Here is a 16,991-nt window from a genome sequence, read left to right as displayed (position 1 = left end):
ATTATTAATTCACCATTAACTTTTATCAGCCCCATGTTTGTCACATTCATTAATTTCTATGTAAGGGCATCATTTTCCTCAAAGGTGTAATTTATTAGAAAAACAAACAAAACAACAAAAGCAAAAGTGCGTCATAAGATAATTCCTGATGGCTACTGAGTGAGAAAAATAGACAGGGAGCCCCTTAAATTTCCTTTATTAGGTTGAAACATACAAAATCACTGATACACTTTTGATCTACAAAAATGGCAATATGGTTCAACCTAGCAGACTAAGAAAAAATCACAGATATTGTTATAATTAGTGTTAACAATTACCTATTAGAAATATCTATATAAAATTTTAAATTGATAGAACTGATAAAGTAGGGAAAGTATGTACTTAAGTAATCCAAATCAAACAATTTCAGAGTAGAAAACAGTGATGTAATGAGAGAGCGCAGCTTGATGTAAGAAACTACACATTTCAATTTGACAAATCTACTTATGAAAGGGATATTGATGGTCAAGTAGTGGACTGGCCAACCAGGTGTCTCTAGAGCTATATAATTTCTTCAACTTCTATTATATGTATTAAGCCTTTGAACAATGTTGACTCTACAGCAGATTTTAATTAAGTATTCAATGAGAATTAAATTTCCTGTAGTATAATATGCTATTATGGCCATGTCAAATTTGCCCCAGAGGCAACAGAAGGATGGCTATACATCTTTTCACTGAACTTGATGTACCAGTTAACATCATAGCATAGATTTCTCATTTGCACATATGGCAAAGCTCAGAGGATTTTTACTTGCATCTTAGCTGTCTCACTATGCAAGAAAGAAGGGTACGTTTTACATGCAGTTTGTAAGAAATTACAGGAACAGTGAAGATATATTACTCCTATAACTAAACATATCCTAAAAAAATTTAAGATCTTCTAATTATCAATTAATTACGATATCAACAAATATTTATATTATATTTAAAGGAATAGTTCTGAGGTCAAATCATGAGTGATTTCCACAGCTTAAAGAGTTATATAAAATAACACTTTCAAGTGGCTTACCTAGTAAGTTGTACTAAACCGGCACTTCTCAAACTTTAATGTGCATAAGAACTGCATGGGGATCTTACTAAAACATTGTTTCTGATTTAGTAGGGCTGAGGTGAGATCTTGGATTCTGCATTTCTAACAAGTTTCTAGGTATAGTTTGCAGATAACACTTTTGAGTAGTAAGATACTAACTAAAAGATTACGAATTACAAATCAGCATGGCTACTGAAATGATCTGGTACCATGGAGCTAATGAGTATGAAAATTCAAAAAGATGAATTTCCAAGTAGGAGATGGCATATTGAATTAAATGTATAATGATAATGACAATTGTCTCTTAAAATAAATATAATTCAAATATAAATTTTGTTGAATTAGAGGCTCAAAACTTTTTAGCAATATTTACTTTGAAGTTATATTTAAATGAGTTAATATCTACATAACAATTTATGCTCTTTATATACTAACATATATTTTCTAAATATCTCTCACATATACTTAATATATATACATATATACACTCAGTAGACAGAGTCAAGTATTAGAAAATCTTGCATAGGAACATAATTGATTTGATTTATGCCAACTCTATGTCATATACAACTCTATTCCCTATCTTTTACAAAGTAAGGTATATATGTGGCCTTTAAACTCAACTCAATTTCGTATGGTTCTTTTAAAAATAAAATCAATCTGTTAAATAAACTTCACCTTAATAAGGAGAACAGATGCATTTTTTTGAACAAAACAAAACACCTTATTAAAACCTCCTTCTCATTATCTGGAACTTGAAAAACATATCTGAGGCACAGGGCCTCCAGGGGTGAAAAGGAAAGCTCCATAGTAGCTCAAATTACAGTCAGGTCACATTGCCAACACTCATGAGAGGAGACTTTCAGTCACATTGCAGAGGTTACAAGGAGAGTTTTATTCCCCAGAAAGAACCCCAGGCTGTCACATTCTCCCTCAATTTTACCTTTCACTTGACATAACTCATAGCAGAGCTACAAAATTATACATCATAAAGCTGAAAGGGAATAAAAACATGTAATTTGGTCCAAGCCTTAGCCTAGGCTAAAAAGGCCTATCTCCAATTCATATATGAGCTAATTAAAACTAACAGGTAAAGTGACCTAAGATGACATTGGTAGAGGAAACCATAGAACCCAGGACTCCTCCTACTATACCATATTCTTTAAGGGGTCTTTCTAAACACAAAAAAAGAAACAAACAAAAATCTAACAAGTGAACATGTATTATAGTTTTAAATAAAGCTTAATTTATATCTAGGCTTTTATTTTTATTAATTGGTAACATTAAAAGGCCCTCTCTTTGACTCAAACAGCAATGTACGTATGTTGTGGGTGGGGGAGGACCTGTAGAGATCAAAAGAACTCCATGATCACATTTCAGAAAAATTACATAATAAATCATTTCTTACTTTATCACCACTTCAAATTAGAAATTATGTCCTTTGGGTAGAAACTCAATAGGTCTGAAAGATATGTATTTGTTCCAAAAAAGGACATAAAGTAGCATACAAAAATACAAACAATATGGTAGATCATATGAAAAAGCAAAGCACAGGGAAAACAATGTAGAAAAGTAAAAATGAATAGGTCCAAACAAAAGTGATCACATTCGCTCTCATTCTAATAAAAATATCCTATAATTTATCATAAAAATCATAAGCAAAACATTAAATGTATGGTTTAAACTCAAAATTTATATTGTGTTTAAACTAAAATTATTATAACATCTGCTAAAACTATGTAGACAGGAAAATTCCTTCTTATTTCTTATGATCACCATTGCAGCAATAAGGACTATTTCAAAACCTGCAAAGGTATCATTTGTGACAGAAAACTAAAAAAGTCTGATAAACAAGTTAACAAAATATATTTTACTACCATATGATTAAAAACAGATGTTTCTCTCAATGCGCTATATTTAAAAAATTGAATTTTAAGGGGGAAGCAAAAACTCCTGCTGTTAAACGTGGGGGAAAAAAAAAAGCCAAAGTTGAAAATATTCACTTTAAGAGGTAGCAATTCAAAATAATGATATAATCAAAAAGTCCTAATGTGGTGAAGGAGTTTAAAAAAAAAACCCTCAATTTTGGTCCCAATTTGTTATATTTAATGTAGTATTTTTTTCTTTTTCCTTAGTTTCTCCATTGGTTAGATGGAGAAATATAGTTTTTTCAGAGGTATGTTAAGGATCAGTGAGTTTATCCCCTTATGTATGAAAACAATGTTAACGTAAGTCTTAGTAGCTGGATTCTGAATTTCCTCTGCAAATTAGCCTTTAGAATAAATCAAATATATGGAACAGACGTATATACTGCATGAAAGATTGTTTTTGGTTACCAATGAAAAGCAGAATCATGGTAACTGAGTATGTTAAATTATTTTAAAAATTTGTTGAGACTGGACACAAGTTTTAAAAATACTTTCTATGACTTTCTATCATAATTATGTACAAGACAGAATTCATAAAATATTAGATTTCTCTCTTAAATGTTAAACAAATGAAAAGACTTTTGGGAAAAATTAATTTTATTAGGAAACCTGATATTCACTTTTCAGTCTAACAGTCTTTATTACAAAACTGATAAAGAAATAAAATAATTTAGTCATTTTAACAAAGTCATACTGTTAAATTTGATATAAAAGCTTAAATCATCAATATTCTAAACACTCAAAAATATTTCTGATTTTTCTGTAATTATTACTAACTTAAAAAAAAATCCAAAAATTTCCCCTACATGCCAAATGTATAACCTATCATAACACTAGACTGGGGATAGGCATAAGTTTTCACTCTGGTCAAATATAATGATGCAAATAATATTACTTGGTTTTTCCCTTTTCAAATTCTTATAGGCTTAATCATATGTCACTTTCATAAGACCGAATCCAAGACTTCAAGGTCTTCAGTAGCTGGAAAAAGTGCTCAGAGTAAATAATAGATGCTCTTAAACCAATGTTTAATCAATTTTCTTACTCATAATGCAGTATTTTTCATCAGAGGCATCTGGCATGCTTATTTGAAAACATAAATAATAAGAATAGCTAAAAAGTAAGCCATATCATTTAATCCTCACAACCCTACAAGGTAGGTACTATTATTACCCCATTGTACAGATGAGGAATTGAAATCACAGAGAGGTAAGTAATTTACCCCAAGGTTATAGAGTTATTAAGTGGTAGAGCCGGCATTCAAACCCAAGTATCCTGGCTCCAGAATCCAAGTATTTAACTACTGTGCAGATTACTGGCATCCACCTAGACCCACTGAATCAAGGTCTTTGGAGGATGAAATCCAGGAATCTTCATTTTTAATAAAGGCATATTATTTTTATACTATATAAACTTTGAGAACCATTGACGTAAGTCTTACGAAAAAGTAGCACACATATGGTTAGTCCCTTTATAATATACAGTCGTCCCTCAGTATCCGTAGGGGATTGGTTTCAGGAAACCCCTCCCTGCGGATACCAAAATCCGCAGATGCTCAAGTCCCTGATATAAAGTGGTGTAGTATTTGCATATAACTTACATACATCTTCCTCCTCTATACTTTAAATCATCTCTAGATTACTTATAATATCGAATACAATGTAAGTACAATTAAATAGTTGTTATTTATTGTTTATGGAATAATGACAAGAAAAAAGTCTGTACATATTCAGTACAGACACAATTTTAGGGGGAAATATTTTCAATCCGAGGTTGGGAATCCATGGATGCAGAGCCCAGAGATACAGAGGGCCGACTGTACACACAAAAAAATAAATCCAATCCACCATTTGAATGCCCACAGTGCATATTCTAAATAGGAGTGGGATGATAACTTTCTCGATCTGAGGTATAGATATTAGGTGTGCATATAAACATGGATTCTTCCTTACGCAAACAGGGAAACAAGGTCAATTTCTAGTTTTAAAAAAGTCAACGAAAAGACTGTCAAACTAAAAAGCAACTGAGGTCAAAACAGGATTTTAAACAATTCATTAGGACTTAAAAAAACACAAAACACTTCACAATTTAATCCCTTAACACATTTCTTTCTATCTAAGCATTTTCTGTCAATTTAAAAACAACCAGCTCTTTGGCAAACAGGTCAGGTTTTCAAAAAGGATCTAATATCTATTAACCAACACCTTCATTATTTTCAGCAATAAGATATTTTAGAATGAATAGTATGAAGAAAATCTTCTAGCTTAATATTTCTATAAAGTATTTCTATGTTTAATACTAGAAATATGACATTTAAAATGACTTGGATAAAATGAATAATCTGCAGAATCTGAGCTGCTAAATATCACGTTGCTAGAACTTTGGGGAGGGACATTTGTTTTATCATATAATAATTAGTCTTACATGTGGAGAACTTTCAAATAAAGTTAACAAATGACATAAAAGTATTTTAAGAGTCAAAATTAAGTTTTGCATTTAACAAAAAAATTTACTAGTGACCAATACTATCTCCTATTTTATTAATGTGCTTATTTGAAGCAAATGACCTATTTCCCTTGGACATTAGCTGCCGATTTTCTTTATGAGTAATACTCTGGTATTCACATTGTAAACTAGGCATAAGAACCACTATTCTCATGAGACTATTCCCACCTCTCGCCACTGTCTGTCTCTCTCCATCTCCCCCTTTCTCTTTTCCTTCTCTCTCCCCCTCTCCTCAGGCACCTTATGAACCAGGCAGAGGACTTTATTTTAAACAGCTCAATCTAGCAATACATGTACTTTTGACCCTAAGTTCTGGGAGTGGCAAGCAAATGGTCAATAACCAAAAGCATCACTTAAGACAGTGTTTTTCAAACTTTTTGTCCATGACCCATGGTGAAAAATACATTTTACAATGCATGTCCTGTACATACATACATAATTGAAACCAAAGTTTCATGAAACAATATATGTGACTATACAAATTCACGTTGCTGTATGTGGCACACTTATTATATGTGATACACTCTGATAATTTCTTTTCTATCTTAATTTTGTTAGCTTAAAAAAGAAATGGTGGTCATGCAATCAAATCCAATAAATTGATTTCATGTCTCACTAATGAATACCACCTGCAATTTTAAAAAACACTATCTATGCAGTCTATGCCACTTATTACATTTAAAAGTCCATCCACCAGGAAGGCTATGGAGAAAATATTAACAATGGGCCAGATCTGTCCTAAGATCTGTATTCCCAGGACTAATGCTTTGAGGCACTGAGGAAAAAATGAGTGGGAGAAACAGCAAAGGCTAGTGTGATATCAGTGGAAACATGATGATATAATATTAAAGCATTAAATAATATGTTACCAGCAATGGTAGAAAGGCCTCTAAGTAAATAGTAAAATCACATTTTTAAATTGAATATGCTGGAACCAAGGTTATCTACAAAAGGATTTTGTAGAAATGTTTGTAATTCATCTTACAAATGTCATTAAAATACTCTATTCTAAAATACTGAGACAAAATGTCTACTGTCTTTTAGCGTTGATTTAAAAATATTAAATTTTTACCAGTTAGTAACTTCCAAAAAAACACTCCCCAAAATAGGATTTTTATTGAAAATACATGTGACCGCATTTTTGGATATATATATAACTATTAAACTCACACCATATATTATAATATTTTCATAGTGATTGCCCCTTTATTTTCATCTCGACTTGAGACTCGCAAATTTATTTTAACATCACTTTTATCATTTGGTAATTAAATATGAGCTTATAAAACTTTTGTAAATGGACTGGACTAATACAAAGAAATTTTTAAAGAAAATATCATTTGTTGAAGAAAACATATCTTTTATAAAATAGAAAATAAAAAGGCATTATTTAATTAGGATGAGATTATCTGCTTATTTTTAGTGTCAGCTACAAAAAAAACCTCTTCACTTAATCATATGACAATATTTATAATTCCTTTGCTCTTTTTGCAGAAATGTTTAAAGACCATTTCAATTAACCTTTACTTAATATCCTCTCTGAAGCTCATATATAGCTAAAAGATTTATTTCTTAAGTTAGTCTACCATTTCCTACAGTGTTCAAATAAATAAAAATGGATTACCTAGGCAACATTACCATGTTTTATGATTTGTCCTTAGAAGCGTTTCATTTACACTTTTGCTTTTACATATATAAAATATATATATACACACATATATAATATATACATATATTCCTATTAAACTACTACTATAAAACTTAAGTATAGGTTAGCATATCAAAAAACCACAGAGATTTTTGACTGTCAAGAGACAAAAATAGAGGTACAAAATTATGAAATATTAGCAGGATTAAATGTTGGCTATATCTGCACATGCAGGGGAAAAAAGTCATTGTCAGAAACATTTCATTAAAAGTATGTGTGCTATAGTTTCTTGTAATTCAGCCAATCTCTCTAGGAATGATATGAACACTGAAACAAAAAATTAAACTTAAAAATTTTGAGACAAAGTTGAAACATTTACCTGAAATTCTGGTACAGTAGATGACTTTGTGACAGTTTTCCTCTTCTTTGTGATTGCTTTTTTAGATATGGATTTTTTTCCTTTCAAGATTAAAAGAGAAAAGCTTCATAAGGCTGTTTATAGCACTTCATTAACAAAAACCCAATCACACAGAGCCTTGAAAGTTAAATTATAACTAACAGATGGCTGCTAGTGAGTCAAATAAAAATGATGAATCAAAACAAGTCCCAGTAAAAGCAAACATTAAACTATAACTACCTGTAACAGACATATTAACAAATGCTGTTTTGTTTATATAAGAACCAAACTATTATGATCCCCAATGTGTTATACAGTATCTGAATTTATTGCAGTAAGATTAGGCAAAAAAGTCACATTACTGCTGCTCAGTTGAAAACTACATTCACAACTTAACATGAGACTACAAGATAACAAACCTTACCTTTAACAATGACTTCCGTAGTCAGGAACTTGCATAATAGCTATATCTGAAGATTATGGTCTCTAGCCAACCTAATGTGAAAATCCCCTTGGTAGCTTAGGAAACAAGATTTTTCTATTTCTTCAGCTCTGCACTCACCTAATGGGTTGCCCTTGGCAGTATTCAATATCCAAAGTTTTAAAAGAAGGTAAACATCTCCCTCTAAAGTGCACCTAGTTGTTTGTGAAATCAGAAATCACTGGGAAAAATAAATCTCATATTCTTAAAAAAATTCAATTCATAGTATACACTGGAGCATATCTACTTTCTCTATTTAACTTGACAAAAAACACACACATGCATAAAACTTCTATTTTTAGTAAGAAACATTTTAATGTTTTTTTCCAATTTTTACTTAGCAAAGTCAACTCATAAATTGATTGTTATTTATTCAACAAATACTAGATACAGGACACTGTATAATTTATGGGGACAACAAGGAATTATAAAATGGAGATCCTGTCTCCAGGGAGTTTACAATCTATGTAATGGCATAAAAATTAATCAGAAATACTTCTATGTTAATTTTAATTTACAATCATTTGCAGGCCAAGATTAGCTTAAAAGTTACTGTTTTTTTTTTTAAAGGAAAACTGAGTAAGTACATGAAGTAACTTTGCTGTACATAATACTAATGCTACTTTCCAGTTTCCTATATAGATTGATCTTGCATGAAAGATGTAAATTTGATCACATTTTATTCAAGTCAATTGACACAATTCCAGTATATAATTATTTTTTGTATTCCTTTTTAATCATATCACAGAACTGTAATTTGGATAATTTCCAACTTCTGACTCAATAAAATGCATGCATACTATGAATTGCAAATTTTGAGCTGCTGAGGTTCACAGGGGTTTTACTGTCTTGTTTTAGTAAGTATCAACCTGCTGTTGTTTGACATTTACTTTTAATTAAATTAAAATAAAATAACCCAATATATATTTCTTTTCTCATCATTGTTATTTGCTTCTGTGCTTACACAGTACCTTATAACAGAACTAAACTCCTACAAAACAGGTAAGTGGCTGTGCTGTTTAAACAAGCAATATTCAGGGAGAAGTGATTTCTAAACAGAGTGCCATAGGTATTGCTCAAGAGGACTCAAGAATTTGAATACCACAATGCCTTCCCTCTATACACTACCTTTACCATTTTTTTAAAGTTCACATGAAAAGATCTAATGTCCTGCTGACCTAAGTCTGAGAAGGCTTTATAAAAACAGTAATTTGAAGGAAATGAGATTCTTCCTCAACCCCTCCCCACCAGCACTGCTCTAATTAGCTTAACAACAACAAAAAAAACCCCATTTGATCTTGCATTCATTTATAAGCACAACGGAGGTCATCCTGATAGTACCATGAATTTAATATTTTTATAAGCTTGAACTCTGGAACTAAACTACCTGGGTTTAAATACCTGCTATAATCACCTAGTAAGTGCATGACTTTGAGCAAATTGCTTTATTTCTTTGCACAGTTTCTTGATCTGTAAAACAGGGATACTAATATTACCTACTTCGTGACAATTAAATAAGTTATAACATTCAAAAAGCTTAGATTACTACTAGGCACATGGCAAGTGATCAATAAATGTTAGTTATTGTTATCTGCTTTAGCTAAACTATAATGAAAAGAGTCTAAACAGAAAATCTTTATATTTTAAACTTCTTCAAATTCTTTTTACTTACTCTAGAACTCTCAGTACTCTAAGCTACCACTCTACTTTATACATAAATCAATGAATACATTGTAACATTTATCATAGAGTACTGTATCTGTTTATGTTTGTCTTCCTTACTATACTGTAAATTACTGGTGTCAGAAATCACATTATTCACTTTGTATTTATAGCATTTAGCACACAGTAAGTTCTGAGAAATGATCCATAAACATAAGAGTCCTACTTTTTATCAGAAATTTGACCAATTTGGGAGTAGGAAAAGGGAGGCAGGTAGTTATTTACAATTCTGAGAGTCCATTTAAGTCTATTTTACAGTTAGGAAAACATTAACAATGACTTTAAATAAGTTACACAATTTACCAAAGAGTTTTTAACAATATGACTTAGTAGTGGTAGTAAGAAGATTAACATTTATTGAGAACCTACTATGTGTCACATACTTAGTAAAGTGATTTGTACAAATGATCTCATTTAATTTTCAAAACAACCCTCCCAGATAAGTAATACCTACTGTAATGTGGGATAACAAAAACCAAAAAGATTAATTAACTTAGTGTCACACATTAAGTAGGCACCACAGCCAGGGATTCTAACTCCAAAGTCCAATGTCTTTCCATTATGTAATTCTACCTCACAAAAATCAGAGTTACCATTTATTGATTCCTACCATGTGCCAGGCTCAATGTTAGGTGCCATACACTTGCTATTCTAATTAGTATTTGTAACAACACAGCAAAGCAGGTATCACCTCATTTTTCACAGATAAAGAAAGAGGGTATAAAAGGTAAAGAAACTGATGGAGGATGTGTAGCTAATATGCACTGGAGCACATATTTGAAACTAGATCTGTCTCACTTCAAAGCTTTGCTCTTTTTATGGTAAGATACTGTATTCTTTCAAATTTTCTGCAGGTATGTAATCTGCTTTTAATTGACTTCAGAGCATTCCTTTTGATTAGGGTTAGAAGATTTACTCATTCACTGTTATTTAATTCTTCAGTCTGTATCCTCAAAAAAAAATGAGTATAAATTTCCCTGTGTTCTTCACTAAACAAAATCAATGCTTACTTCTTATTAAATATTATTTTTTAAATGGAGCATGAGATACTACTGAATCTACACAGCTGTTATTTGGTCATGTTTTTATTTCAGGACAAAATACACAGAGGTCAAGTTACATACTGCCCCCCTGTGGGCTTCCATTCCCCTATCACTTAACTTGATCACATCCTGGGCCTTTTATTCCCACTGCCCTGAGTCACTTGGTTGTATAAAATAGAACATAATTCTCAAACTTAAAATTATGCTGAAGTCTGAAGTCAGTTTAAAACATACACAGAATCTCAACACTATTCTTCAGCCTAAAACACAGACGTACAAAAAGTGTCAACTTGTGCCTAGAAAATTCATGAGGAAATGTTAATGAACCTTGATAAACCTTAGTAATCAATGTTACAAAAGTACACCGTAATGAAGATTTCTAAAACACTATGCTTAGAACTTAAGAAAAGGATGCTCATCCTGAGAGAGAAAATTATAACTAAAGATATATTTTATACTGTAACTACAGTCTTCCAGAATCTGGAAATATACCTTTTACCAAAGAAATAAAGAATCATCCCCATTCCAACTCCCTTTTCCTCAGTTTCTTATTTCTCATCCTTACTTCTCCCCTTCATCCAGTTTCCCTGTCTGTCTTCACTTCTTGGCCCATGGGGGCTACTCAGTCTTCCACTTAAACGTTTGCCTTCCTAGATTTAGGCTTCCCATGTTTTAAAATTATCCCAACACATTCACTACTCTCTCGGTGCTTTCATTTTAGGAATCTTAATAAGTGATTGGATACTAAGATATTAATCACTATTAAAAGTAAAAAACCAAGGGCATTTGTATTATTAAATATAAGGAAGTACCTGGAATGTAAAGTTATAGAACTGGAGTCTATAGTTGACTTTTGTTTACTAAATGCGTGTCTTGAGCTAACATTTATAGTCTATAGAAGTTTCTGGAATGTTCTCCCTGCCCCCCCCCTCCAGTTTTCTGCTCTTTTTTTATTTACATGTATTCACGGGGGAACAAGTACAATTTTGTTACACTGATATACTGCATTGTGGTGAAGTTAGGGCCTTCAGCATGGATTTCACCAGAGCAACACACATCATACCCACCAAGCAACCTCCCATCATCCAGCGCCCCCATCCTCAATCCCTCCCAGTCTCCACTATATGCTGTCCCACACTCTGCATCCAATCTACACATTATTTAGCTCCTACTTATAAGTGAGAACATATGGTATTTGTCTTTCTGCCTGAGTTGTTTAACTTAAGATGGTCTCCAGTTCCATCCATATTGACAAATGACATTTCATTCTTTTTTTTTTTTTTTGAGACAGTCTCACTCTGTTGCCCGGGCTAGAGTGCTGTGGCATCAGCCTAGCTCACAGCAACCTCAAACTCCTGGGCTCAAGCAATCCTTCTGCCTCAGCCTCCTGAGTAGCTGGGATTACAGGCATGCACCACTATGCCCGGCTAATTTTTCTATATATTTTTAGTTGTCCAGCTAATTTCTTTTCTATTTTTAGTAGAGACAGGTCTCACTCTTGCTCAGGCTGGTCTCGAACTCCTGAGCTCAAACGATCCACCAGCCTTGGCCTCCCAGAGTGCTAGGATTATAGGCATGAGCCACCACACCCGGCCTCATTCTTTTTTTTTTAATAGCTGAATAGTATTCCATGTATATATATAACACATTTGCTTTATCCAATCCTCCGTTAATGGACACTTAGGTTAACTGTATATCTCTGCTATTGTGAATAGTGCTGCGATAAACATATCAGTGCAGGTATCTTTTTTATACATTGATTTGTTTTCCTTGGGTAGATATCTAGTAGTGGAACTGCTGGATCATATGGTAGTTCTATTTTTAGTTCTTTGAGAAATCTCCATACTGTTTTCCATAGAGGTTGTGCTAATTTACATTCCCATCAACAGTGTACAGGAGTTCCAAGAATGTTCTCTTAAGTAATTTGACCTTACGAAAACAGCTGATTTTCCCTCTATTCCCCTTGTCTATGAGCAAATTTCTCATCATACTGGTAATTCTGGAACCCTATCGCATACTTCAGTAACTCCTGAACACCTATTTCTTTTTTCCCTTTAACTTAGAATTTGAATCAGTTGCCAAATTCTGCTACTTATTGCAACATCTCTCTCAAAATGAAATTTCCTTTTATGAATGTGATAGAAAAGTCACATAAGCAGTCCTTATCTGGATTTAGAATTTTTTCTTCTTGAAGTTTTCTTCTACCCCTTCATCTAACTCCTGCCAGCTTCTTTTCATAGCTCTTTAATGGTATTCTAATTATCTTGTAAGATCCTTTCTCCTAATCTTGCCACCCACTAGCTGTGTGACCTTGGACAAGTAAATAAACCTCTCTGTACCTCAAATTTTTTAAATTTATAAAATCTACATAATTGGGAATAATAGTAGTATCTATTTTATGGAGTCTTTATGAAGATAAAATGAAATAATATGTATAAAGTCTCAGAACCATGCTTGGCACACAATAAGCATTATACGAGTACTAATATTTTTAGGGAAAACGTAGAGGGATTAAAAAAATAAAAGGAGGCTGGGCACGGTGGCTCACGCCTGTAATCCTAGCTCTCTGGGAGGCCGAGGCGGGTGGATTGTTTGAGCTCAGGAGTTCAAAACCAGCCTGAGCAAGAGCGAGACCCCGTCTCTACTGAAAATAGAAAGAAATTAATCGGACAACTAAAAATATATAGAAAAAATTAGCCGGGCATGGTGGCGCATGCCTGCAGTCCCAGCTACTTGGGAGGCTGAAGCAGGAGGATCGCTTGAGCCCAGGAGTTTGAGGTTGCTGTGAGCTAACATGACACCACGGCACTCTAGCCCGAGCAACAGAGTGAGACTCTGTCTCAAAATAAATAAATAAATAAATAAAAGGACATGGTTGTACAGTCAATCATTTCACCCTCGTATGTCTTAGAATCTCCAGCTGGTACTCTTAAAAACTTTCTCCACAAAGATACACAAAGTTAGGGTCTATAGTACTATCAACACAGAACTATATAACCTTTTCACAAATATGGACCTGAAAGTAATCAAACATTGTAGATCAATTATATTACTCTCTCAGTCATTTCCTATAAAGCAGCTCATTGCTTTTTATACATCTGATATATCTTATTTCAAGCTCCTTTCATTGCATTGGACTCCTCATTCAATTATTTAAAATAGCACCGCACGCCTAGAAAGATATTACCCAAAAATGGCATATTGCCATCAAACAGCCTCAATTTTCCATGAAAGTTTTTCTTTCTTTAATTGTGCTTTTTTCAATGACACCTAACTTAATTATACCTCCATGCTTTTGCTCATTTTTCACCTATCCAATCCCCATAATTCTTCAAAGTTCTTCATCCTCTGTGAAACCTTCCCAGACTACCACAGCACACATTGACTTTCCTCTGTTTGACCTTTTATTCTGATGTTTTTACCTATACTTAACTATTATTAAGTTGAGGTTATTGACCATTTTTTAACCTCAGTTTCTTCATCTATAAGAGAATAAGACCATCTGTCTTATCTACTTTAATCAGTTTAGAGGCATTACTATAAAATGATTTGGTTGAAAATAATGACTATTTGAGGTCCAGGGGAAACCCCCCAAACCAACCTGGTTGAAAATGAGTAACTTAAAACGCCATAAGCTTTTTATAACTGTTAATGTGCCTCTAATCATTTTTGTATTGTTTTCAGGTTTTATAAAAAATCCTCTAATTTTTAAAATTTCTAATTCATTTCAGCCAACTCTACTTGCTCTATATAATTCATAACAATCTATTACTGAAATCAACCAAAATGTCCAATAAGGAGGTTGGTTAAACAAACTACAAAATACTACAGAATCCTATGCAGCCATTTAAAATGATGCTGGAGAGACGTATTTATCACACAATGATGTTCATGGTATACTGATATGCGGGAAAAATGTGGATTGTAAAATGGTATGCATAGTATAATCCTATTCAAAAATATATATGCCTTGAAAAAGATATAAAAGACATATTAAGGGTTAATCTTAGTTACACATGGGTGAACCATATTATATGTGTTCACTTATTTATTCAATAGATTCCCACATAATCCATCAGCCACTGTGCTAAGTGCTAGGAATACAAAACCAGAAAGAATCCTTCTGTCCTCAAGAATGTTACAAAATAGAGGTGAGACAATCATCAAAATAACCTAGAAGTAAATGCAACTGTAATAAGCATTACGAAGGAGAAGTGCCTACAAGTATGAACTATAGGGAAAATTTTAACTAGAAAGAAAGATAATGGGAGGCTTCCTCGAGGAAGTGATAAAAGAATAGTCTATAAAGAAAATATATTGCTTTTATAATAAGAAAAACAATAAAAGAAAGCCAAAGGATCTGAACTTTTTTTTACTTTGTTTTTCTTTCTTTTAAAAAGTTATTTCTAATTTCTGTTCAGTTCATCTTGCTTGCTCTACTTAAATGACAAAGTTTTCAGAAATTTTTAAATTTTGGAAATGGTCACCAAGGAAAAATTTCTAATCACCAGGTCATATTTTTCTTATTGTATGCATTAAATAAAACATATAAGGTAGAGCATGAGGTAATGGACATTATATTGTTTTCAATATTTTCTATTTATTCTATGTTTCCGACAGTAAGGAAAAGCCCTAAATGACTAAAAATGAATTCAAAATCTAAAAAGGATAAAGAAAACCCACAATTCTGAAAAATAAAAATGCTTAGAAGTTACAAAATTGCTTCAGGGTGCACTAAAATTATCAAATCACTTTCAACCAATTTGTCTTTGTGCCTTCTACTAAAAATCACCTTGCAACACAGGAAGAAGGCTTACTAAATTTGGAGACACTACCAAAAATTAAATCCTGTGGCAATCAAATAAAATGGACCTAGATTAACCACATGTAGAATTTAATTCACCCTAAGTGAGGGTTCATAAATCAGTTATGGGTGACATAGCTTAACCCAAAGTGTACTACACAGGATACATGAGCTCTTGGTAACTATTACTTGACAAAAATCTCCATGCTAAAAAAAACTTGAAAAAATACTGGGTTAAACAAAATTCACAAGTCCAAGAGGTTCTGAAAACTAAAAATTTTAAAAATCATTTACATGGTAACAAAATCTGACCTGAATCATTAGGAGGTTTTTATAGTGTTCATTTCATTTAGTCTGACTATTCATATGTTTTCTATGGAAATTATGTTTGATTACGGGGGTGCCCCAATCCCCACTGGGGATATAACTTAGTAAACATTATACATACCATAATATCTTCCTAAAATCTGAAGATTTCCAAATTTCAAAAGAACTCTGATACAAGTTTTGCAAAACGCATTGTGAACCTGTACTAATGTACAATGTGAATCTGTAAGAGGAACATTTCCCAAACCTATCACCATGGAACTCACTTTTAAAAAAGAAAGGAAATACTGGATTAGGGTATACCTTGAATTGACTATAAAAGGCCACAATGTCTCAGACCTAATCAAGTAGAACAGGTCAAAGCTTCAGAAAGACAAGTGGACTAAAAATGATGTAAAACAAATGGTTAGTTGTTATTTTAACATTTTATGTAACACCATTATATTAGTAGAGAAATTCAGTATCTGATGAGAAAAGGGAATTGACCTATGTTTACCCAATACTAACAAGGGAGAAACTGTATCTGTCAAACATTTTTGTCACTGAAGACTCTACTTTCTAGAATTTGCTCTCAGAATAAAATGAGAAAGTACACAGACAAGTGTATTCTTTTCTTCTACTTCATGTGTGTAAGCATTCTCTCCCCAACTAAACAGGCTTAGAGAGGGTACACAAGTACTTGCTGAATTTGTCTTCTGAGTGTCGACATTCACTTGTCTAAAATTGGACATGAAACTCTCACAAATTTTCTCTGTGATTGCCAAACATCTTGAACTTCGATTTAAAAAATGTAACAATACTTTATTTGCTTACAATATAAATTCCTTTTAATCTATTTCTTAGCACTGTTTTTTAATGGGGTGGGGAACCCACAGCCTTGGAGCCACATGTGGCCTTCTGAATCCTTCATTGGGGCCTTTTGACTGAATCCAAATTTTACAGAACAAATCCTTTTAATAAGCTAGTCAATGTCTATTTTATTTTACAGACCAACATAAGTCATAAGTGCCTTTGAACACATGAATAGTAGTGTCATAAATACTTAATAAAAGGTTTTAGGTTATA

General features: G+C 32.6%; 1 protein-coding gene across 1 annotated transcript in view; it reads right to left on the bottom strand.

Moving 5' to 3' along the window:
- KIAA2026 (KIAA2026 ortholog) overlaps positions 1 to 16,991 on the bottom strand; it is a 91,991-nt gene that overhangs the window by 26,006 nt on the left and 48,994 nt on the right. Inside the window, exon 4 of the mRNA XM_012647407.1 lies at positions 7,532 to 7,611. Coding sequence (XP_012502861.1) covers positions 7,532 to 7,611 — 80 coding nt within the window. The remainder of the gene's footprint in view (positions 1 to 7,531; positions 7,612 to 16,991) is intronic.

This window comes from Propithecus coquereli, unplaced genomic scaffold, assembly GCF_000956105.1.
Source record: "Propithecus coquereli isolate 6110/MARCELLA unplaced genomic scaffold, Pcoq_1.0 Scaffold267, whole genome shotgun sequence".
Taxonomy (NCBI): Eukaryota; Metazoa; Chordata; class Mammalia; order Primates; family Indriidae; genus Propithecus; species Propithecus coquereli.
This window is presented reverse-complemented; position numbering and strand designations above follow the sequence as displayed.